At 60.6% G+C, this 23,209-nt stretch overlaps 2 protein-coding genes across 14 annotated transcripts; one reads left to right on the top strand and one right to left on the bottom strand.

Annotated features, from left to right (window-relative positions):
• Window positions 1-2,247: 2,247 nt before the first annotated feature.
• On the bottom strand, window positions 2,248-9,252 carry Slc6a8 (solute carrier family 6 member 8). 4 transcript variants are annotated; one of them, XM_004874942.3, is made up of 14 exons: window positions 8,796-9,081; window positions 8,096-8,183; window positions 7,378-7,509; window positions 6,738-6,999; window positions 6,307-6,439; window positions 5,351-5,485; window positions 5,165-5,268; window positions 4,928-5,052; window positions 4,475-4,587; window positions 4,248-4,385; window positions 4,057-4,159; window positions 3,871-3,971; window positions 3,617-3,787; window positions 2,248-3,509 (listed from the first exon to the last, which is right to left on the bottom strand). In XM_004874942.3, the coding sequence occupies exons 1-14, from the start codon at window positions 8,952-8,954 to the stop codon at window positions 3,369-3,371; spliced, it is 1,905 nt and encodes a 634-aa protein (XP_004874999.1). In that variant the 5' UTR covers window positions 8,955-9,081; the 3' UTR covers window positions 2,248-3,368. The 4 variants fall into 4 exon arrangements, with proteins under 4 accessions (XP_004874999.1, XP_021107954.1, XP_021107953.1 ...); XM_021252295.2 differs by having other exon boundaries at window positions 6,738-6,987; window positions 8,796-9,080; XM_021252294.2 differs by lacking the exon at window positions 8,096-8,183 and having other exon boundaries at window positions 8,796-9,252.
• On the top strand, window positions 7,824-21,456 carry Pnck (pregnancy up-regulated nonubiquitous CaM kinase). Of its 10 annotated transcripts, none has more exons than XM_021252298.2 (12): window positions 7,825-7,927; window positions 18,494-18,563; window positions 18,856-18,987; window positions 19,269-19,343; window positions 19,417-19,555; window positions 19,666-19,789; window positions 19,971-20,046; window positions 20,192-20,253; window positions 20,335-20,413; window positions 20,480-20,567; window positions 20,687-20,831; window positions 21,095-21,456. In XM_021252298.2, the coding sequence occupies exons 2-11, from the start codon at window positions 18,496-18,498 to the stop codon at window positions 20,822-20,824; spliced, it is 981 nt and encodes a 326-aa protein (XP_021107957.1). In that variant the 5' UTR covers window positions 7,825-7,927; window positions 18,494-18,495; the 3' UTR covers window positions 20,825-20,831; window positions 21,095-21,456. The 10 variants fall into 10 exon arrangements, with proteins under 10 accessions (XP_021107958.1, XP_021107957.1, XP_021107956.1 ...); XM_021252297.2 differs by having other exon boundaries at window positions 7,826-7,927; window positions 19,699-19,789; window positions 20,141-20,253; XM_021252296.2 differs by having other exon boundaries at window positions 7,828-7,927; window positions 20,141-20,253.
• The last annotated feature ends 1,753 nt before the right edge of the window (window positions 21,457-23,209 follow it).

The raw sequence follows: 23,209 nt of genomic DNA, 5'->3' as shown, positions 1-23,209 counted from the left end.
GATTTGTGCTGGTGCCTGTGTGTGACCAAGGAAGTCCCGTGCTCCCCTAGCCCTGAAGGAGCCCTGCTGCCGCCCTCTGCCCCGCCCCCCGCCCCCCGCCATGCTGGGACAGGCCCTGCTTTATGGCTCCTGGGAGTGTCAGGCCTGTCAGTCTCCCCGGGAGCTCCGTAAACCCACAGGACTTCCTGGTGGCAGACGTGCCTGCCTGCTCTTCTCATAGGGACGGGAGAATGTGGCAGCAGGCCACCAGCCACTCCTTGCCCCGCCCCCTCCGAAGATCTGCCGCATGACCTCTGAGTAATGCTGACTGAGGGAAGAGACTCGTCCTTGGCAATGACCTAGCCCTGGCTCAGGGCAGAGCAGGGCTGTGCAGAGGGGCACAACTGAGCACTGGTTTGCTGGCCCCAGAGCCTGGCGCAGGGCATAGGGAGCAGTCTAGGCCGCCAACACCTGGCCCTGGTGGGGCACCGGCACGCTTGGGGAGCGGGTTAGAGGTATGTCTTGGAATCAAGGTGATCCCGGTGCTGTTGACGCTGGCGGGTGGCTGGCAGCCAGCTGTGTGTTCCCAGTCCTGCCTGCCCTGTCTGGGCCCAGGCCAGCAGCTACTTGCTTCCAGTTCTCCACTCTGTGAGCAATGCCAGCTCTTGGGGAGGCCTCCCCGTGCCAGCTGTCTGAGAGCTGGTGCCCATGGGGCCAGGGGGCATTGAGGCGACGCCCTTCGCTTGCTGTGCAAGTGCAAGGCCTGGGCTCGTCTGCTTTTCCAGGAAGTTGTTCCCAGGTTACCTTGGGCCTCCCTGAGCCCGCACGTCTCCATGCCGATGGGCTAAAGTCCGGGCAGCTTCTGCTCTTCCTCCCTCCCTAGCACTGCCCAAGTCCCTCTTTGGCGCAGCTTTTGGGGGGCCCCATGTCATGGAGGGACAGCAGGGGCTGGAGGGCTCCCTTGCTATATTTGTAGTGGCTTGAGGATCAAGACCACTTCTTGTTGACCCGTGGTGCAGGAATGGATTCCCACTCCTGTGGAGTTGCCTTTCTGTGATGTCATGGCTTCCCGTGTCTAGCAGCAGTGTGGCAGGTGTCTTTGGAGGGTCAGCGTGCAGGCAAAGAGAACAGCAGAGTGAGTTCTCATCGAGGCTGCAGCCCTGTCCATGAGCTGTGGCATCAGTGTGAGCAGGGTGGGGCACTACGGTAGGGCACTCCGGGTGACAGTAAGGGAGGGTCGGGCACCTGCTCAGGAAGGGTAGGCTGGGGATTGAGGCATAACCGGCAGGCCTGGAGCGAGCGAGGCATCTGTGCAGGAGAAAGACCAGAAGTGAACAAGAACAGCACTGAGGAGAGGGGTGGGAGCCTTGCCTCTGGGGGACCACTTCCTCTGCACACCATGGCACGTCGATGGCCACCCCCCACCACACTATGTCCTGCCCTCAAGGACCTGTCTGTGGACACCTGCTTCCTCCTCAGCCCCTGGCGCCCACCAGTCCCCTCTGTCTATGGACAGAGTGCAGCCAGTTTGGCTTCTTGTACCTGGCTTCTGTCACTGAGCATCATTGACCCCAAGGGCCACCCGTGTAGCTTTCCTAAGGCTGAGCACCATCCCATGGCAGGCACTCGCTGTCGGTTTGTTGGTCTGTTCATCTGTGGACACTTGGACCCTCCCACCTGTCCGGAGGGCCAGCGCACACATAGCGCCATTGCCATGCCTGGGTCTCCTTCTCCACCAGTCCTAGCTCCGGACCAGACTTTCCAGAACTCCAGACTCCTGTGTCCACCTGCCAACTAGATGTCAGCACTTGGATGTCACTTCCGGGATGACACAAAGCCAACTCAATTGTCCCCACTGCTGGACCTGGCAATGCCTCTTCCAGCAGCCCAGGCCAGGTCTCTGGTGTCCTTGACCCCTCTCAATCCTGCATCCCGGTCACCCACAGCTCCTTCTGGTCAGTCCCATCTTCAAAATAGATCCTAATTGGAAACTGGCTTGTCCCTTTCCAGATGCCATCCTGGTCCAAGTTACCACCATGCCTGCCATCTGCCTGCCCTGGCCCACCCTTCCACCTCCCTCCGACCTGGGAAGGTCATCTACTCAGTGACATGTGGAGGCGCCCTCATGAAAACCCCAGTGCCCACCTGCATGCCCCCACCTTACTGGTCCCCATAGCTCTGCGTGCTCCTGGAAGGGGGCCTTGCCGAGCGAGCCAGCACGCACACCTCCCGCACCCTTCCTGGGAGCAGACAGACGCTGGAGCCGGCTTTGGAAAATGACGTGTTTTTATTGCTATGTTTGCAGTGGCTTTTTAGCACAGTAAGAACGTCCCTGCAGGCCCGCGCCCTCCCTGGCCCTGCCCCTCGGCTCAGGGCTTAGGTCTGGTGTAGGGGAGCCACAGGCATGACCATGACTGGACGCGGACTGGGTTAAAGCTGCTATACGGAAGACTTGAGATGCAGAAAGGGCATCAGCCTGAAGCTTGGCCATGGGAGCCCAGCCCTGGGGCAGGGTGTGGGCAAGCCTGAGCGCCAGGTGCGTGGCCAGGAACCCCAAGGCCCCACGCACCTTCCCACCCCAGGCCGGGGCTGCACACACGCATCCACAGGAGATGCAACTTGAAGCTTTGTTTTGCCTATGAAAATTAGATCTATAAATTCACACTCCTTGGCTAGGGGCTGGGGAGGAAGGGCTGCGAGGGAAGGAGGGAGTGAGTGGCGAGGGGAGGGACGGTTGGGCTCTTCTCTCTTTAGAAATATACAAGCGGGAATCTCACACTCCTCAAGTTTTTTATAAAATGTGCAAAATACAACCCTCCTTTGCCCAGAGGCACCGTTTACATCGGTATTGGCCTTTGCTAAGAGATAGAGATGTACACATCCTCTCCACACGCTCACACACTCACACACTCGCACACTGACCCAAGCTCACACACCGAGTGGCGGCGACTGGCACGGGAACCGAGGCTCTCGGATCTTCAGAACAGGCATGGGGAACCACTGGCTTCCTCCTGCTGGTCTCCCCTCCCCTCCTGTGCTCACCCCTCTTTCCCAAGACTGCCACTGCTACCGGCAGGCTGAGGGGCCACCCGAAGGTGTCACAGAGCAGAGCCTCGGGAGGCAGGCAGAGGGTGGTGGCATGGGGAGGAGCTGGGGCCAGGGAGCAGTGTGGGGGTGGGGTGGGGGGGCAGGTTGGCTAGGGCCAGGGGGGAGAGGCATCTATTTTTGGTGGGTTGATATTTTTGGTGTTTTATTAAAAATGGAAAAAATTTTAGCACTCGCAGTGCATCCTCCCCTCACCCCAGACAGCCCCCCCCAGGTAGGCGGGGCTCAAGCGGGGGCTGCTATGGCTACCAGAGGGGGAGCTGGTGATGTGGGCGGGGTGTCTGTCACATGACACTCTCCACCACGATGACCTTGCTGCTCTCAGACACTGGGGTCAGGGTGGTCAGGCCCCTGACGTCCGCGTCCTGAGCTCGGTACTCCAGGTGGTGGAGGCCCCAGACAGGCTGGGTCAGGTGCTGCCAGCGCTTTGGGGGAGGGGAGGGGAGGGGAGGGGAGCAGAGGAGCGGAGAGGAGATGAGCATGAGGCTTGGCTGCCTCCCCTGGTGCTCACCTCCCAGCCCTGGGCACTCACCTCTGCCGTGGCTCCCTTGGCCCTGAGAAGGGAGCCCAGCAGGTACAGGGGCACACACAGCATGGACGAGAGTGCAAAGGCCCAGCCGATGGCTTCGCCCCACCACGGGTACACGTAGGTGTTGTTGTAGACCAGTGGCTCGTGGTACACTACGTTGAAGATGAAGATGCCCTGTGGGGGGCACTGCGTGGTCAGCCGGGCCCTCCCTGCGGCACGGCACCCCTCGCCTACCTGGCAGCTCCCATAGGCCTTACCATGCAGACCAGCGGCGTGAAGAAGGACCAGCACCATTTCATCCAGGGGCAAGGCCGGTACCCGATCATGCAAGCAATGTCGTCCATGAAGCGGTCGGCTCCTGTGTAGGTGAGGGGAAGGCCACAGCTGCGGTCACCCCTCCCCTGCCCACCCTGCGTCCCCTACCTTCCCCAGCCCGGACCTACCGTACACCCAGGCCACCACCACGCACTCCCAAAAGGCCTGCCACAGCAGTGTGGTGCCGCTGGCGGAGTAATAGTCAAACAGCTGGAAGACGTACATCCCGCCCTGGGGGACAGAGCAGGGTGAGGGAGGCCAGTGGCCAGCGGCTGAAGCCCAGAGGTAGCCAAGGGAGCCACACCCCAGGTCCACTCACATCAGTCACCATGGAGAGGTCGATGACAAAGCAGAGGACACAGCAGAGGGCCACGGAGATCTCCCTTTGGAAACGGAAGTAGTAGGAGGCCGGGAGGAGGTCTAGTAGGCCGGTGATGAAGCCTTCCACACCTACAAACTGTGGCGGGGCAGCTCAGGCCCAGCCTGGCCTGGCCTGGCCCGGTGCCCAGAGCCCGCCCCAGCTCCCTGCCGGGAGCCTCTACAAACCTGGCTATCGAGCCCGAGCAGCAGCAACATGAAGAAGAACAGGGCAGCCCAGAGTGGGGCCACAGGCATCAGCGTGACGGCCCGGGGGTAGGCAATGAAGGCCAGGCCGGGCCCTGGGGGCAGAGGAGTGGCGTGAGGCTGGCAGCACGCGCATGCCCAGGGACACCTCAACCTTCTGGCAATGATCACACTCAGTGTGTCCCGACGTGGGCCCGGAAGGTGCCCCTAGGCCCTCGGCAGGCCCCCACTGTGTCTAAGACCCCTTTTCCCTCTGCAGCACTGGGACAAGCACCAGGACACCATGCAGCCCCAGGGATGGGAAGAAGGGCACCCGAGCCTGCTGAGAGAGGGAGCTTGGCTGTCACTTTTCAGTTGCCGTCTGCACGTGCCTGCGTTCGCCACGCATGAGGCAGCACTGCTGCTCTGCAAGCAGGCGGTGTGGGGGGTACTCACCCGATTCCGCCACCTTGGAGATGTGCACGCCCTGCTCTGTTGCCATGAAACCCAGGATGGAGAAGACCACAAAGCCAGCAAAGAAGCTGGTCCCGCTGTTGATGAGTGCCAGGATGATGGCATCCCTGCAGGCAGAGAGAGGGGACTGACTGGTAGGCACCTGGTGCTCCCAGGGGGACGGAAGGATGAGCAGGGCAGAGAGGGCAGAGGGGGCAGAGGGGCCGGCGTGGTGCCTACTTGTAGCAGTTGTTGTTGAACCGGTTGTAGCTGCCCAGGGCTGTGAGGGCCCCCAGGCCGATGGCATAAGAAAAGAAAATCTGGGTCCCAGCATCTATCCATACCTGCAAGCAGGCAACAGGTGCGGTGTGAGGGCGGGGCTTGGGCTTGGTGGGCTCCTCACCATTGCGCAGGCGCATTGCTCACCTGAGGGGACGCCAGCTTGGACCAGTCTGGCTTGAGATAGTAGATGATGCCATCCAGGGCTCCAGGCAGTAGCACCCCACGCACCAGCAGCACAACGAGGACCACATAGGGGAATGTAGCAGTGAAGTACACAATCTGGGGGGCCAGACAACTCAGCGGGGTGCTGCACCTCCCTCCCTCCGAGAGCCCCCCATCCTGCCCCACAGAGCCAAGGCTCCCCGCCAAGGGAAGCCAACAGCAAGGTCGGGTTGAGAAGGATAGGGCCATGGGGTCCGCCGAGGGTGCCCGGGCACATCTGTTTGGCAGGGAGTGGGAGTGGGCAGAGTGGCAAGGCATGGGGTGACAGGCACACATCCCTCATCCATGTCATCTTCTGTCTTAGAGGTTCGGGATTCTAACTGGGCCAGAGAGGTGAAGAAAGAGGGCCAGGCCCAGGGCCGGGCGCTTGCCTGGCATGTGGACACTGGGCTTTGACTCCAGCACTGTAGAGAGGGGAAGGAACAGCGAAGGCCCCTGCCTCCTTGCCCGGCATCCAAGCTTCGGGACTCCCGGGAGTGTGACTCACTGGAGTCCTGCCCTCTAGGGACCTGGTGTCCCGTGACTCCTGACATACTGTCCTACTGTATGTCTGCATAGCTCTGGCCCCGAGACAGAGGAAGCCCTGAGGGAGAGTGGGACAGATACATGCAGACATCATCTGGTGCTCAGCTGAGGCAGGCCATGACTCAGGCAGTAGGAGCGCCAGGGGACCTGGGGAGGGACATGCCCAAAGGATGGGGACAAGATGGACACAGGGAAGGGACAGCTACTGCTGGGCCTTGGGCCTTGGCACTGGGGGGCTGCCGGGATCTGGGTGTGGAGGCTGGAAAGGGCTATCCAGCCAGCAGTTGCAGGGAGAAAGTGACCTGGATGGGGGGCCTCCCGCTGTCACCCCCACCTCCCACCTGCAGCCATACCTTCCCTGTCGACTTGACCCCCTTCCAGACACAGAAGTAGACCAGCACCCAGCAGGCCAATAGGCACAGGGTCACCTCCCAGTTGAGGGCCCCGGGCACCTCCAGCCCAGCCGAGAGCCGCAAGACCTTGTTCCTAGGGCAGGGCAGAGGGAGGAGAGCGCGTGAGGCTGGGACATGCCCCGATGTGGCGCCTCTGTTCCTCCTGCCAACCCTGGTGGGGCCCTGTCCCCACACCCCTGCTCACTCAGTCCCTGGCTCTCAACAGGATGAGGGTGACAGTGCTGCTGAGGAGCAAGGCCCACCCAGCCCAGGGAGGGGTGTGGAGCCCAGTGACAGCCCAGTGTGCAAGTCCCCAGGGCTGGAGCATGTGTGGGGCAGGCGGGGTGGGCGGAACAAACAGGCCGGGCTTGGGCCAGAGGCACCTGACTTACTCCCAGAACTCAATGACAGGGGACCGGCGGTCAGCGAGCTGGTCACATGTAAGGTTGGCCAGGCTGGCATTGGCACAGTCTTCATGGCGAAAGATCTCCACGCAGTCACCAGTGTTCCAGGCGTGGCCACACGTGGCCCAGGGCAGAGTGGTGGTGAAGGACTTGACCAAGTAGTAGAAGCCCCAGGCCAGCACCATGATGTAGTAGGTGTTGCAGTAGAAGACAATCACCATGGAGGCGTAGCCCAGGCCTGGGGATGAGCCTGCTCTGGTTCCTGTGGCTTGGGTTTTGACCACTTCCCGCTACTCCTGTCATGTCCCCTCCCAGGGCTGGCAGCAGTCCCCGCTGAACTCCTAGCAGCCTCTCCTCTCCTACCAGAGCCTTCTCCGGTTTGTGTCCAAGATGCCCCCAACTGCCCTAAGCCCCTGTAGTAGTGCCCTGACACCGGGCCACCTCCCCAAAGTGTCCCCTGCACTCCATCTTCTCCATGCATTGTTCCTTTCCCCTCCTTATGTCCTGTTGCTTATCCAGCCTCACATGCTGGCCCCTCGCCTGGGCCCCACTGCCACCAGTGGCCTGTGGTACACTGGGACAGGGGAGCCCCCCCCCCCCCCCGAGAGCATAGGGGCTGGCGGCTCACCTTTGAAGATGGGACAGATGTTCCAGACATTGATGCTGCCAGCCTTCATGAACTGGCCCAGCGAGATCTCCAGGAAGAAAATGGGGATTCCCCCGACCAGGGCGATCAGGACGTAGGGAATGAGGAACACACCTGGGGGAGGCAGGGGTGGGGTAGGGACCATAGGAACCTGACCAGACCTCAGCTGCTTGCAGAAGCCCCAGGCTCCCCGTGGGGGTCACTTGGGGTGGTCCCTGGTCTGAGGGGATGGGCTAGAGCAGGTCGGCCCCCCGCTGTGGGGTGCCCTCTCCCAGGCACCTAGCTAGGGTGACCTGCTGGGCACTGAGGACATGCATGCCCATGCTTGCAGCCATCCCATCTGCTGCAGCTCCCAATTTGCCAGGCAGCCCCTGGAGGAACCTGAGGGCATGCCAGACCTGGCGTTCCTCCCACGACAAGGAGGCCCCGCCCCTGCACTTGGGAAGGTCTGAGGGGAGTGGCAGTCCTCCACGCTGCAGACACAGGTGGAGGAAAGAAGAGGCTGCCCCAGGCACAGCTGCTGGCTGGCGAGGTAGGCAAGGCCAGCCCGAGGGAGGGGAGCTGCTGCAGCCCGTTGCTCCTCCCTGCTCCTCCGGCCATCGCCCTGCTCAGCTCTGACCCGCCCAGGGGTTGAGCTCCTATCCCAGCATCCTTCCAGTGTGACCTTGGGCAAAGGCCGTCCCTCTGGGCCTCAGTTTACCCTCAGTGGCCAGTTCTTTCCCTTCCCGGCAGGCCTGCTGCTTTGCAGTCACAGGACACGCGTGCCCGTCGCTGTTGCTAAGCTGGGCCTGGGCAGACGGGCAGGGGGTGTGCATGCGGTGTCCGCTGGCAGCGCCAGGCAGGCCAGGCCGCAGGCTTCCCAAGCCTGGCTCAGGAACCCAGTGTTCCTGGCCCAGGCCAGAGGGGAGGGGGAGGGAGGGCATGGGGGTGGGACAGAGTGGCCCATTGTGTGTGCGTTCCTGTGTGCACACGTGGGGGGGCCGTACAATGTGCTGCTTGTGTGCCCAACCCACGGGGGCAGCCAGAGCACCTCACCTCGAGTTAGTCCTTCCCAGGGAACAGACCTGCCCTTCCCACCTCAGGGGCCACCGCAGGAGCCCGGGGCCTGGGCTGGGGGTCTGAGGAGCAGCGTCCCCGCGATGGGAAACACGGGGGTGGGGGGGCGGTAGCCTCCCCCCAGGCCACCAGGCACATGACCGCCAGAGGGTAGAGGCCCAGGCAGCTGCTCAGCTGCTGGAGGAGCGAGGGGTGCTTGGCCCCCAGGCGCCCCGGGGGGGCCTCCCCACCCCCTGGACTTCGCCCTGGCTCCTCCCGGACTTGGTGGGCCAGGGAGGGCTGGGGGAGGGCCCGTTGAGGGCGGGGAGCTGGATGCAGCGGGGCGCGGGGGGGGGGGCACTCACCTCCGCCGTTCTTGTAGCACAGGTAGGGAAAGCGCCACACGTTGCCCAGGCCCACGGCGAAGCCCACGCACGACATGATAAAGTCCATCTGGCGCGTCCAGGTCTCACGCGGCGGCACGGCCAGGCTGCCGCCTGTCGCCCCCAGGCCCGCCGGGCCATCGCCCTTGGCTGGGGCACCGTCGGGCCCGGAAGCGATGGGGGGACCCTTCTTCTCGTCGACGGACACGCTGTAGATGCCGTTCTCTGCGCTCTTCTTCTCCATAGCCCGGGGTGGCGGCGCCTCGCGGGGGGCGGGCGGGCGAGCGGCTGGGGGCGCCGGCGGCACCCGGGGTGGGGGAACCCCGGAGGCGCGAGCCGCCCGGTGGCCTCGGGGGCGGCCGGGCCGGGGGACGGGGCGGCGGGCGGGCGCGGGCGGGTGGGGTGCGGGATGGGGAACGCAGTCAGAAGCAGTCCACGAAGCACTTGAAAGTGAGCCTGAAGAATCTCATGTGTGTCGGGGGCCCGGGGGCGCGCGGGCTGCGGCGGGGCCCGGCCGGGCGGCGGCGGCTCCCGAGGCTCCTGCCCGCGGCTCGGGTGGCGGCGGTGGCGGCTCTCCCGGCCCGAAGCTCAGCCTAGCGGGGCGCAGGAGGCATCGGGTGCCCGCTGTGTGCAAACGGCGGCGCAAACGGCGGCGGGAGCAGGGGCCTGCGGCCCTCGCTCCCCGCCCCGACCCGGGCCCAGGCGGCTGCGCTGCGCGGTTGCGGCTCCGGCAGCTCCGGCTCGGGTGGCGACTCCGGCGGCGACCCGGGAACGCCTCACCACCTCCTTCCCGGCGGCAGCGGCTCTGGCCGCTCACGGGGCCGCGGCGGGACCGGCAATCTGCCACCACACTCAGGCTGTCCCTCTCCCCGGCGCGACCGGCTGCTGCTTAAGAACCGGCTCCGGGTGATGTCACCGTCGCCCCACCCCCACGACCGGGCCGCTCCCCTCCCCCCCAGCCCTCTCACCCTCCGCGTTACTCCGCCCACCGCCTCCCGCCTCCCGAGGAAACGCCGCTCCAGCGGGGCACGGGATGGCTGCTACCTGGGGCCGGACCAGCCAGCGCCTGGTCCCCGCGAAGTACCCACCCCTCGCTGGGTCACCTGGCCCCTTCCTGGTCGCCGACTTGCCCTTCCCAGTTCTTGGAAACCGGCCTCCCGGGCTCCCCTCCTTCTAGGCCCCGCCTCTCCCCTTCCCTCCTTCCAGCCTGGACTCTCCCCTCCCAGCGCCCCTGGCTTCCCTAGGGTCCCTCCAGCGGTTCCCATCTTTAGCCCTGTGCTTGGACCCTAGGATGGGGCTGGGGGAGTGTTAGGTTTCCAGCTCCCAAGCACCAAAGCGGGATGTGGGCTGCTCTGACCTCTTTCCAGCAGCTGGCCGGTGACGCTCAACCTCCAGGTGTGAAATGGGGCTTAGCCAGAGGTTCAGCTGGAGACCAGGGGCTTGGGTCTTGGGGTGACAGATTTTGCAAGTCTCCAAAGTAAGGGGAGCCTGCTAGGGCTACACTTTGCCACCAAGCCAGACAAGGGGATTGCACCCCATCCCCGCCTGCTGTGGGGGAGAGCCGGGCAGAAATAGGGTAAGGCTGCCCCCTGCTGCCTGCCAGTTTTGCTGGGGGGGGGGAGAGCCCCAGGCGGGGCGCTCCCCTCTAAGGCGACCCCAGGCTCTCTTTGCCCCAGCCAGCCTGGAAAGGAAGGGCCCATTGTCCTGGCGGGGGGAGCAGAGCATGCCTGGCTCAGCCCCGGGCTCCCTCCCGGATCTGTGGCAAACACTGCAGGCCCCAGATGGCTCATCCCATTAAGATCCCCCCCCCCCCCCCCCCCCGGGCAGCTTTAGGAGGCAAAGCAGCTCCAGCTCCTGCCAGACTGTCCCCAGGAGGGGAGGGAGGAACACCCGGCCCCGCCTGGAGTGGTGCCCCGGGGGCCTGCTGTGTGGAGGCCCAGCCACACTGCTCCTCAGAGCCACTCACCTGGGTCTTCTCTGGCCCTGTATGGAATCAAGGCAGGGGAGTGACCCGCATAGCCTGCAAGACCTGGAGATGCCCAGGGAGCAAGGGCGGAGTGCACTCCAGACAGCACAGAAGAGGGTCCCATGGAGTCCACAGCTTGAGGACGGGGTGGGGCTGAGATGTGACAGTGTACCAGGTGAGGGCAGAGGCTAAGCAGCACCACAACTTGGTGGGGGCAGGGACGGGACCCTAAATGACTTGAGAAGGATGTGGGTGTGCCAGTGACACCACTGGGCAGGGCTGGGAGCCAAGGAAGGGGAGGCCCATGCCAAGTTCAGCACAGGAATAGGAGGAAGCCACCACCTGGGGAGAGGCTGCTGAGGGACAGGGAGGTGGCTGGGCTGGAGGCTGCTGGGACTCCTAGGACCCCCACAGCTGCCTTTGTCTGGCAGTGACACCATCTTGCAGGTACCACACCCTAGACTCCCCCCAGGAGGCCCCACCATGTGCAGTCCCTCCCTTAAGCTCCCTCCTCCGGCTCTTCCAGAGAGAAAATTATAGGGTCCTGCTGAGGGGGTGCAATGAGGGGTCCGACTGTGGCCTCCCAGCCTTGCAGGACTCTGCCCTAGGGGGCTAAGGAGGAGGCCACCTGGGGCCCTGTGACTTCCTCCCGTCCTGTGCCCTCTGCCTCCCACCAAGGCTGGCCAAGCTGTGCACTGATGAGGACTGCATTTCCAGCCCAGGGCCTTGCACAAGCCTGTCCTGACTCTACCCCCCCCCCCGGGGGGGGCATCAGCTGCTGGGAGAAGCAGCAGGTGGACTCCTGGGAATCGCAGCTGATGGCCAGAGGCTGTCCCCCCTGGCCTGTCCTGCTGGCCTCAGTGTTGTGCTCCTGCGTCCTCCCCAGCAGTGTCCCAAGCAGCAAGCCTGTTCAGACCCCAGCTGGGGCTGGCACTGGGGCATGGGGAGGAGTGGAGACCTAGGAGGACGTGGGAGACTTGGGAAGCAGTGCTGGAGGAGTGGGTGGGGCAGTGACTGCTCACCCGGAGGACTGGGGCAGCTGGAGATGGGCAGAGCCGCTCCTCTGGAGGCACAATGAGCTTTGGAGTTAGAATGAGCCAGGGGCAGAGGGGAGGCTGGGTCCACCTGGCAGGGCTTTGTGCTCCCAGCCCCACAGGGGAAGGAGTGAATGGGGCTGGGGTCAGGGGTCGTGGGGCTGGGGCCTACTGAAGGGCTGTGCTTGTTCACGCCAACCCTCTGAGAGGCATTTGTCTGTGTTGTTGACATTTTATGTAAACTTTTTCTATTAGACTACTTTTAAATGTGCAGAAAAATGCAAACAGTCGCGAGTGCCACATAGCCCGCCCCCCTTCCCTGCTGTCAGCCTGTTGTGCTGGCACAGTGTGTTGCTCAAGCTTCATGAAGCAGTAGCAGGCCACAGTTCATAAGTAAAGTCTGCAGCGGCCGTCCTGTCTCCCTAGGCTCCTCTCTCCACTGTGGCAGCTCCTTGGGCATTCTTTGTTGTTTGAGACGGGGTCTTGCTATGTATTCAGGCTGACCTTGAACTCACTGCATACTCCAGGCTGGCCTCCAACTCATGGCAATCCTCCTGCCTCAGCCTTCTGGGTGCTGGGATGACAGGCATGAGCCACCACGCCTAGCGAGCCAGACAGTTTTGAGGTGAGTTGGTCGGGTGTAGACTGTCCATCTCCTAGGCACTTGGCTCTTCTCTCATGATTAAATGGGCCTATGGGCTCGGGAGAGGAAGACAGCTGAGGGGAAGGGCTGTGGATCTTAGCAGGGTTTGTACTGTCAACATGGTGGACACTGTTGGTGCTGACCTTGATCACCCAGCTGTGGTGTGAATGTCAAGCTTCCCCACTATAAAGTGACCCTTTTTCCCTCTTGCCATGCTTACTTTGGTGGGAAGTCACTGTGTAAGCCACAGTTAAGACAACTTAAGGCAGGACAGCCTCAGTGTGGCTCACAGTGTCCAAGGGTTCAGTCCATGGTCAGTGAGCACCATTGCTTTTAGGCCCGTGGTGAGGCAGAAGGCAAGGGGAAAGAGCCAGAGAGGAAGGGACAAAGTTCTCATGATCCAGCCACCCCCGAAGCCCATCTGCTGTGAATGCTGCTTCGTGGGGCCCAGCCCCCACCACAGAAGCCTTGGGGGACACATCTGAGCCAACTGTAGCAGTCCTAGACTGAAGCTTCTCACAAGGAGGGGTTTATGTTAGCTGATGACACCTGCCAGTTTAGTCCACGGTTGGTGGCCCTGTGGCCTTGGGCCTGTGGTAGAGCAAGGTAGCTCACCTCCTGGCAGCCCGGAGACAAAGAGATGGAGAAGAAGAGGCGGGCCTGATATTTCATTCAAGGCTATGCCCCCAGTGACCTGACTTCCTCCCCCAAGGCCACACCTCCTAAAGTCCCGCCTCCTCCCAATAGCACCTTGGGCTGGGGACCAAGCATCCAACACGTGGGCCTTTAGGGGACATTTAACATGAAGCCACAGCAGGAGGAGAGTATCTCCATCCCTTGATCCCTCTGTCGATCCAGCCAGGTACTGGGATGAGACCAGGAGACACTCACCACTGAGCTACATCCCCAGCCCCTTTCATTTTTTTTCCCTTTTTTTTTGTTTTTTGTTTTTTTGAGACAGGGTTTCGCTATGTAGTTCAGGCTGGCCTTGAGCTCAGTATGTAGCCCAAGCTGGCCTTGAACTTACCAAAATCCTCCTGCCTCAGCCTTCCGAGAAAGATAAACTTGAATCATGTGTAGGAAAATGGATGCACCTTGAGACCATAATGCTAAGTGAAATAAATCAGACACACAGGCTTAAATATCACATGATTTCTCTCTCTTTTTTTTTTTTTGGTACTGGGGATCAAACTCCGGTCCTTGCGCTTGCGCAGCAGGTGGCGCATGATTTCACTTTTATGAGAAACCAAAGTATAAATAAATTAAGGACCAAAATAAAAGACAGATAATAGGAAGCAGAGAGACGGATTTTTCTCAAAGAAGAAGGGGATCAACAGATGGAGGGACGGGGACGGAGGGGAGGGAAAGGGCATGAGAAAAGGAATTGGGAAGTGTACTGTACATGTGCAAACCCACACAAGGAAGGTAAACATTATGTACTGCACACATGTACTAATAGAAAAAAAACTTTTCATCCTCCTGCCTCAGCCTCCTGAGGAGCTGGAATAACACACCTGTGCCATTGTACCTGGCTAACATCAATTATATGGAATTCTCCTACATATGTTTATTTATTAATCCCTTATTTATAACAGTAGGAACTCAGAAATTTATTTGGAACTTTTGGTTATATTTTATTACCTTTCTACTAGTATGCTAACTAATACCTCAAATTTTATTTCTTTTTCTTTGTTGTTTGTTTTGAGACAGGGTCTCATTATGCAGTTCAGGCTGGCCTTGAACTCACTATGTAGCCCAGGCTAGCCTGGAACTTACAGCAATCCTCCTGCCTCAGCCTCCTGAGTCCTGGGATGACAGGCAGTTGCTACCGCACCTGGCTCTGTTGCTCAAATTTTCTGTCTTTGACCTTTGGGAGCTCTTTTGTTATTACACTTTTTTTTTTTTTTTCTTTGCCCTGCTAGGGATAGAGCCCCCAGGGCTTGGAGGCACTAGGCCTCACTCCAGGGGGCTCGCAGGTGTGAATGTGCTAGAATACTGTCTCCAGACCTTCTCCGCTGGCCGGGCAAGGGGTTTGCACACGCACTGTCTGGGTGTGGACATTCAGCTGAACATGAAATTGTCCTGCAGGCCCCAGTTTAACCCATGGCCACTTGGGTCTTCCCAGCTGCCTCCCTTTGCGTCTGTGACAGTGAAGAACCTGGCTGCCACCACCTGCTGTCCTGCTGTAGTGCCAGGGATGGGGTCCAGAGCACCAACCCTGCCCTTGTGGCCAGACTGACTGAAGTGCCCATGCGCAGCTCTCTTCTCTCTCTCCCCTCTCCTCCTTCTTCCGCTTCTTGCTTCTCCCCGGGGGCTGGGAGGACAGGCATGCACCACCTCGCCCTGCATACTTCTCTTGTATCTCTGGTGACAAGTCTGTACAGATCTTTTGCCCATTATCAAAGATTTTAATCTATCAAAGATATATGATGTATTTGAATATTGGAAATGGAATTTAATGGGATGCATTTCAAATATTTTTTTTCAAGACAGGGTTTTGCTATGTAGCCCAGGCTGGCCCTGAGCTTGCAGCATCAAATATTTTTTGATATTTCAAATCTGCAGATCTTTTGCCCATTTAAAAAGACTAGGTTGTTTTCCCAATGAGGTTTTTTTTTGTTTTTGTTTTTGTTTTTGGTACAGGGATTGAACTCGGGTCCTTGCGCTTGCGCTTGCGGGGCAGGTGGTGGAACCGCTTAGCTAAATCCCCAGCCCTTCCCATTGAGTTTTTTAAGAGTTTTGTGCTCTTTTTTTTTTTTTTTTGAGGCTGGAGCTCACTATGTACCCCAAGCTGGCCTTGAACTTGCAAACCTCCTGCCTTGGCTTCTCTAGTGCTGGGGTTATAAGTGTGTCTCACCACGCCCAGCTGAATTCTTTGCATATTTTGGATACCAGTCCTTTTGTGTTTAAAAAAGATTTTTCCTGGCAGGGTGTGGTGGTGCACGCCTGAAATCCCAGCACTCCCCAGGCTGAGACTGCAGGGTTTCAGTGAGTTCAAATCAGCCTGCTCTAGAAAACAAGCCCCTGTCTCAAAAAGAATTTTTTCCCCCAGCCTGTAATTTATCTTCTCATTCTTTCACTTGTGTTACTTGCAGAATAAACATTTTTAGCTGAGCATGGTGGTACATGCCTGTCATCCCAGCACCAGCACTCGGGAGGCTGAGTCAGGAGGATTGCTCCTAGTTTGTGACTACCCTGAGCTACATAGTGTGAGTTCAAGGCCAGCCTGGACTGCATAGCGAGACCCTAACAAAAACAAAGAATATACAGGGCCAGGGATTTAGCTCAGTGTTTTCGCTGCCTGCTGCGTAAGCACAAGGACCCGAGTTTGATCCCCGGTACCAAAAAAAAAAAAAAAGAATATACATTTAAAATTTTGTTACAATGCAATTGGTCATTTTTTCTTTCGTGAATCATGTTTTCATATTATATCAAAGATATCATCATCAAGCCCAAAGTAACAGATCATCTTCTCAAAACTGTGGGGTTTTTTCCATCCTGGGGTGGACCCAGAGCCTCGTGCATGCGAGGCGAGGGCTCTACTACCGAGCTATGTTGCCCCAGCTCTTTTTATTTTTCAAATTGGCCTTATCACGCTTGGGATCCTTCTGCCTCAGCCTCCTGAGTAGCTGGGATTACAGGTGTGCACCATGTGCTTCTGAGAAGTTTTATAGGTTCAATTTAGGTCCAAGACCCATTTCAAGTTAATTTTTGTGTAAGGTGTCCTCTGAAAGGATTTTGGAAGGTTCTTTATCTACCACCACCACATGGTACACACATGTGTTTTGAAGTTGACACCTGCAATATCTTCACACTTATCTACACAGTTGTAATATAGGCAAAAAACTTAAATAGAAATTATTATTATTATTTTGGAGACAATGTAATTCAGGCTGGCCTTGAACTCACTTTTTTGTTGAGGCTGAAGTAGGCCTCAACCTCATGGAGATCCTCCTGCCTCAGCCTCCCAAGTGCAAGAAATTAATATACAGTCAGAAAGGGACTGGGCTGTCAAGGAAGTCAGCAGAAAAAATAAAGACATCAGAACTGTGGCTGAAGGCAGATTTGAAGAAGGCCAGGCCTCGGGATAAAGATGCAAGGACCGTCTAGACCTGCCTCCCTGAGGGATGAGCAGTAACCTGGTCCAGGAAGTCCAGCCAGGTATCAGGCACCCAGAGCGTCCAGACCATCCCTTCCCAAAATGCCTTTGTTCTTCCCATGCACCCTTGCTATGGGACCCAGTTCCCTATGGGCTCAATATTAGCTAAGCAGCTATACTTGTAGTCCTATAGGTTGATTGTAGTTTGACCCATGTTGTGCTCATCTCATGATTTTTTGTTGTTGTTGTTGACCTTGAACTCAGGATGATCCTCCTGCTTCAGCCTCCAGAGTACAGGGATTACAGGCATGGGCCACCATGCCTGGCTAAACATTTCATTATGTCTCATTGTTTGTTTTGTTTTTTGTTTTTTGTTTTTTGAGTCACATCTCACTAGTTCAAACTGGCCTTGAACTCACTGTGTAGCCCAGGCTGGCCTTGAACTCTCGGTGATCCTCCTGCCTCAGCCTCCGAGTGCTGGGATGACAGGTGTGCACCACCACGCTCAGCCCCCCACCCCTTTTGTTTTGAGATAGGGTCTCACTATGCAGTTCAGGCGGGGACAAGGACTGCAGATGGGCTGTGATGGCAGGAAGTAAGTCCCCACCTCCTCAAGGATTTAAGAGAGGACTGGGAAAGCGCAAGGACCCCAGTTCGATCCCCGATACCAAAAAAAAGAGGAGCTAGCCCCAGGAAGGGAAGCTGTGCTGTTGGCAGAAGGGACTGAGGAAGGGGGTCCATGCGCGGGCAGAGGAGCCTGCTGAGTGCTGATGGGCACTCAGGGCAGGGGTGTGGAGTGGCGGTGGCAGGGTGGCAGGGTCCAGGGATGAGGGAAGGAGGCAGCGGAGGGGCACATGGCCGTGGAGAGGCCATGAAAGCAGATACCGGAAGGCAGAGAGCCATGGCAATACGTGGGTGAAGAGACTTCTTGATGTGAGACCCTGGTGGTGCAAAGGCCCTGAGGCCACGGAGCCAGGCCTCGAGCGGGCTGGGCTGCAGGAATCAGCGGACACAAGTGAGGAGGGAGGCAGTGGCTCAGGGATTGCCTTACAAGGCGCCCTGCAGCGCCACGGCAGCGCTCCTAGGCCACCGCGTGCTGGGCCGCCAGCGGCCCGCGGGGGCGCGCACGGAGGGGGCGGGGCCGGCGGGGCGCGGATGGGGGGCTCGGCGCAGCGGCCGCTGCGCGACGCGACGCTGCGGCATTGGCTGCAGGTGGGCACTCGCTGCTCCCGGTACGGGGCGCGCGCGCTGGCGCACAGGGTCCCGGCTGGTGTCCGCCGCAGCCCCCCGCGCGCCCCCGCGCACACCTGTCCCGCCTGGCGCGCCCCTCGCCGGCACGCGCGCGGCCCACGCAGCTCTCGACGCGGTGGCCAAGCTGCCGAGGCCCCCCACTCCGAGGCGCAGAGGGCCGAGCTGCGGCGGGTGGCCGCGTGGGCGGCTGCGGTCGTGACAGGTGGCTGTGAGCAGGGTTGCAGGTGCATTCGGAAGGGTTGATGGCCTGGGTGGCCCGTGCCTGGGGAGCTGTGCAATGGTGGCGGGTCTGGCGGGGGAGGAGTCTGGGCCCTGTCGGTAGAGGTGGCCCTAGGGGCCGGCATGGGGGTGCACGGGGCCGCTGAAAAGCGCTGTCGCCCTCGCTCCGATGTGTGGAGGCGATAGAGGGTGGCCAGGCGTGGCTCGCCGTCGGGGTGCCAGGCCACCGGGACTGCGAGGCGGGGTGCCTCAGCGGGAGGTGGCCGCCCGGGAGCCCGGACCTGGCTGTGGGGGAGGGGCGGGCCGAGCCAAGCTGGGGAGGGGGCCCTGCAGGCAGCGCAGTCCCGGGGGGTGGGGGGCTGGGACGAGGGTGGCGGTGGCCAGGGCGCCCAGGCACTGAGGGCCTAGGGAGGGCGGAGGGACAGCCCTCACCTAGGGGACCCGCCACTCCCCCCCCCCCCCCCGCAGACATGCTGCTGCTTAAGAAGCAGACTGAGGACATCAGCAGCATCTACGAGATCCGGGAGAAGCTGGGCTCGTGAGTGCCCGCGGGCTCAGTTGTGCAGAGTGTGTGTGAGAGTGAGTGTGTGATGTATGCACGGATGTCAGATGTGTGGGGTGTCTGTGTGGACACGAGTGAGCTGTGGTGCGTGGGCTTTGTGTGTGAATGCCTCTGAATGTGTGCGTGCTGGGGGCGGGGCCTCTCCAACGCCTTCATCCAGGGACCCTCCCCTCCCCTCCCCTCCCCTCCCCTGCTCTCCCCTAATCCTCTCTCCCCTTTCCCTCGGGTTCATACCCCCTCCATGCCTCTCCACCTGGCCCTGTGCCAGGGGCGCCTTTTCTGAGGTGGTGCTGGCCCAGGAGCGGGGCTCTGCACACCTTGTGGCCCTCAAGTGCATCCCCAAGAAGGCGCTGCGAGGCAAGGAGGCGCTGGTGGAGAATGAGATTGCCGTCCTCCGCAGGTGGGCGCTCAGGGAGGGGTGAACCCTGACCTGCAGAGCCCTGGGGACAGTCTCTTTCCCACCCTGGTCCCCTGTGTCCCCATTGACAAAGTGAGAGAGTCACTGTGGACCTGTGCTTTCCAAGTGGGTTTTAGAGCTGCGTGTCCTCACAAGATGTGGGTCCCCAGATGGCCAGGGGTGGCCTTGGGCACAGAAAGGCAAGCCCAGTGGGGGGATGTGGGGAGGCCACCTGCTGGGGTCCAGGCCCGTGTGGCCACAGGGGCTTTCTGTCACGCCCGCAGGGTCAGCCATCCCAACATCGTGGCCCTGGAGGATGTCCATGAGAGCCCCTCCCACCTGTACCTGGCCATGGAGCTGTGAGGAGCCTGGGGTGCTGAGAGGTGCTGGGGGAGCCTGGGCTGAGGGGCTGCTGACCCCGACTCTTCCCAGGGTGACGGGCGGCGAACTGTTCGACCGCATCATGGAGCGGGGCTCCTACACGGAGAAGGATGCCAGCCACCTGGTGGGGCAGGTCCTTGGCGCCGTCTCCTATCTGCACAGCCTGGGCATCGTGCACCGAGACCTCAAGGTGCCTTCCCCAGCGCCGCCTCCGTGGAGGACGCCCAAGGCCCACCCTGTCCCAGTGCCAGGGCCACGCCAGGGCTGACCCGGCCCGTTCCCTGGCCCCTTGTGTCACAGCCTGAAAACCTCCTCTATGCAACTCCTTTCGAGGACTCCAAGATCATGGTTTCTGACTTTGGACTCTCCAAGATCCAAGCTGGCAACATGCTGGGCACGGCCTGTGGGACCCCAGGATATGTGGGTAAGTGAGGAGCGCACCCTGAGGCTGCCTGGGGCTAGGCGGGCGGGGGGACCCTGGGCTGCTGAGGGGCTAGAGGGGCGATTGTGCACTCCTGGGGCCAAACAGGCCAATGCCGGCGTCACTGCCTGTGTGCGTATGCGCACATGTGTGCGCACGGCTGCCTGCCTGTCTCGGCCCCCAGCTCCGGAGCTCTTGGAGCAGAAGCCCTACGGGAAGGCTGTAGATGTGTGGGCCCTGGGTGTCATCTCCTACATCCTGTGAGTGAGCACTGGGACGGCTCAGCTCCCACCTGCCTGCACCCGCCGGGTTGGGGAGGGCTAGACAGCCGGGTGATTCATCTGTGGGTGTCAGGCTGTGTGGGTACCCCCCTTTCTACGATGAGAGCGACCCCGAACTCTTCAGCCAGATCCTCAGGGCCAGCTACGAGTTTGACTCTCCCTTCTGGGATGACATCTCTGAGTCAGGTGAGCTCAGGGCTGGCCCCAACCTTGTGCACAGGAGGGGGGACCATGAGGACAGGTGGGCTGACCAGGTCCCCCGTGCAGCCAAAGACTTCATCCGGCACCTTCTGGAGCGAGACCCTCAGAAGAGGTTCACGTGCCAGCAGGCCTTGCAGCACCTGTGGTGAGTGCCCCCCCCCCAAGCTGCCCCAGGGCCAGGAGGCCCTGCCTCACCTCCAGCCTTCCCCAGGATCTCCGGGGACGTGGCCTTGGACAGGGACATCCTGGGCTCTGTCAGCGAGCAGATCCAGAGGAACTTTGCCCGGACCCACTGGAAGGTCAGCAGGGAGATGCCCCAGCCCCTGCTTCGGGGTACAGCCTGGGCTGCTAGGGCTGCTGGGGGCCTCCAAGTCTTGGGGCTGTGCTGGGGGTGACTGACTCCCCTCTCTTTCTGCAGAGAGCGTTCAATGCCACCTCGTTCCTGCGTCACATCCGTAAGCTGGGGCAGAACCCGGATGGTGAGGAGCCTGCGGGGCCGGGTATGACCCGTCACAGCCACCCTGGCCTGCAGACGAGCCAGGCCCCCAAATGGTGATGCCCAGGTGTGTGGGGCAGAGCTTAGAGGGTGGTCGTGCTCCCTGGGCCTGAGCGCTAAGCGGGGTGGACCCCACTGGCCAGAGGGCAGAGAGGACAGGCAAGCAGGAGCCGGGGTGGCAGGAGAGGCAGAAGGACAGAGAGGACGGGTGGGTGCCCCTGCAGCCCAGGGGTGGGGCGGGGTGAGCGTCACTTCTGACAGCCTCTTCGAGGCCAAGAATCCACAGAGGCTGCTGGCTCCTGATCGCCTCTTTCTCCTCCTACACCCCAGGCCGATGCTGAGAAGACCGACCCCACTCCTCCCACCTCATCCCTGGGGTGGCCTCTGCTGCAGAGTTGGAGACCTGTGGCTGCGGTGCATAGCGCCGGAGCAGGGGCGGGGTCTCCCGGTCTGTGCCCCAGGCTCTGCCCTCACTCAGGGCCAGGGGACCCCCCTGTGGTCATTTCCCCCACTAGACGCCAAGGAGGGTTGGCGGGCAGGCTCCAGAGGCCATCCCTCCCTCGCACGCACGCACGCTTGCACGCACACGCACACGCACACACACTGCTGCCCTGTGCTTCGCTGACTGTGGTGGGCTTGCTTGTGTCGTGCCCCTCCGGTTTTCCCCAACAATAAAGACAGAGCAATGGGCATTGGTGAGCTGGGGTCACCTGGGGAAGGACATCGTGGAGGAGGCCACAGTGGACCTTGTGCCCTGATCGCCCCAGAGCTCCCTTTTCCTGCCTCTCAAAGGCACCCACAAGAGGCCACCCAGCCGCCAGGTTGGCCACCCGAGAGGTCTGACTGTGGCCAGTGCTGTCCCCAGGACCTGCTGCAGTGCTCACCTGGGTCTCGGGCTGGGGCTGGAGTGGAGCCCTGCCCTCCCATTGTGGAAGTAGGACAGCTCCTGTCTGTGCCAGGTGCTCTGCCACGCCTTCCTGAGCCCAGGAGAAGTGTGGAGGCTACTGCTTCTGCCTCCATCCCTCGGCCACTCTCAGGCCACCCCACAGTCCTCCCACGCCTGGCCAGTCACCCTTACCCACACTGGGCCAGGTCTTGACAGACAGGCAACCTATCCTGCTGGCCCTGTGTCCCCACCTCCACTCCATCACTGGGTCACCTGCTGCCTCTTCTTTGGGTAACGGATGGGTGGACCTCGATCGTGTGCCTGGCCCTGAGCACACACTGGGTGCATCGGAGGAGGTGCCTGCCCTCGGGGACAGGGCACTGTGGATGCCAAGACTGCCAGGTGCGTGTCCAGAGCTCCCTAGCCCCAGGCTGCCCCGACACTGCAGTTTGGCCTCCCGTCAGCAGAGGGCCCCATAGCCACATCTTTAGATGCCCAGTGGTCACCTCTGGACCTTTTAGCATCTGGGGCAGTGGTGGGGAAGGCGATTGTGAGGAGAAAGCTTGGGGTCACCTGTGGATGCGCCGTTCTGGGTGCAAGGAGGCACTGTTGAGTGCTGCCAGAGTGTGGGAGAGAGCTGGTGGCTGGTGCCGTAAGGGAGCTGTGGTGTGGGTTCAGCCCGGGAGTTCTCGCTCAGCTTGAGCAATGTGCTTGGGAGTAGGGTGCAGCCTCACAGAGTGGGCCGTCCTTCCCGGAAACCGAGAGGCACCCCCCCCACCCCGCCCTATCTGGGTCAAGCAGGGTGAGACTTGGAAAAGCAAGCTTGTGGGGAGCAGCGGCAGAGGTTCCAGGAAAGCTGCATCTGGGGGGACATCTGCCTCTCTGGGACAGGTGGACATGCCTTGGTGACAGGGAGTGACAGTGCAGGGCTGGGTGGACAGTGCAGCCATTTACCAAGGAGGGTTTAAGTGGGGTGGCTTCAGGGGAGAGGTAGTGACATCAGTTTGGACGTGGCAAGTTGGAAGTGCCCTAGGGACAGGAAAGTAGAGAGAAAGCCACTTTTTCCTTACCCCTTCATTGCAGATCTGCAGCCAGCCTTACAGCTTATGCTTAGGAATGGCTCCTGCTAGGACAGAAGATGCTAATGGCGGCACTTTAGTGAGTGCTTACTACATGCGGCCCATTGTGCAGGGGCTGTGCATGGGTTCACTTGAACCTCATCTGCGAATGAGCAATTGGTACCTCATCATTGTTTCTCCTTTCTGCATGGGGAATCTGAGCTACAAAGAGGCTGAGGCCACACAGCTTCCCGCCTGCCTCGGTGCCAGTGGGGTGTGACCTGGGATAGAAGGACATGAGGACGGTGTGGGGAATTGAGAGTGCAGAGTGTCAGCGTGCCCTGGGTTTCTGGATGGTCCTTACAGATACTTTGTCCACCTTCACATCCCATTCAGTGGGAACCAGGGTGACCCAGAAGTGAGGACTTTGAGACATGTCTGGGTGCGTGTGGGGCACAGTCATGGGGGGTGGCATGGGCCATGAGGGAGCCGGTGCTACCA

Source organism: Heterocephalus glaber, unplaced genomic scaffold (assembly GCF_053883595.1).
Source record: "Heterocephalus glaber isolate CG9 unplaced genomic scaffold, H.glaber_assembly_v1.0 deba00001861, whole genome shotgun sequence".
Lineage (NCBI taxonomy): Eukaryota > Metazoa > Chordata > Mammalia > Rodentia > Bathyergidae > Heterocephalus > Heterocephalus glaber.
The sequence above is the reverse complement of the archived record's forward strand: the minus strand, read 5'-3'. Positions and strand labels throughout refer to the sequence as shown.

Bases quoted from the DNA above. Each gene is read 5' to 3' on its own strand.
- Slc6a8 (XM_021252294.2), bottom strand. From the start codon at position 9,057: ATGGAGAAGAAGAGCGCAGAGAACGGCATCTACAGCGTGTCCGTCGAC. The intron at 5,486-6,306 runs GTATGGCTGCAG...CTGGCCCCCCAG, and splicing joins GGGTCAAGTCGACAGGGAAG to ATTGTGTACTTCACTGCTAC. The intron at 4,386-4,474 runs GTTTGTAGAGGC...GCCCCGCCACAG, and splicing joins TGCTCGGGCTCGATAGCCAG to TTTGTAGGTGTGGAAGGCTT.
- Pnck (XM_021252296.2), top strand. From the start codon at position 18,496: ATGCTGCTGCTTAAGAAGCAGACTGAGGACATCAGCAGCATCTACGAG. The intron at 19,556-19,665 runs GTGCCTTCCCCA...CTTGTGTCACAG, and splicing joins TCGTGCACCGAGACCTCAAG to CCTGAAAACCTCCTCTATGC. The intron at 20,047-20,140 runs GTGAGTGAGCAC...TGTGGGTGTCAG, and splicing joins GGTGTCATCTCCTACATCCT to GCTGTGTGGGTACCCCCCTT.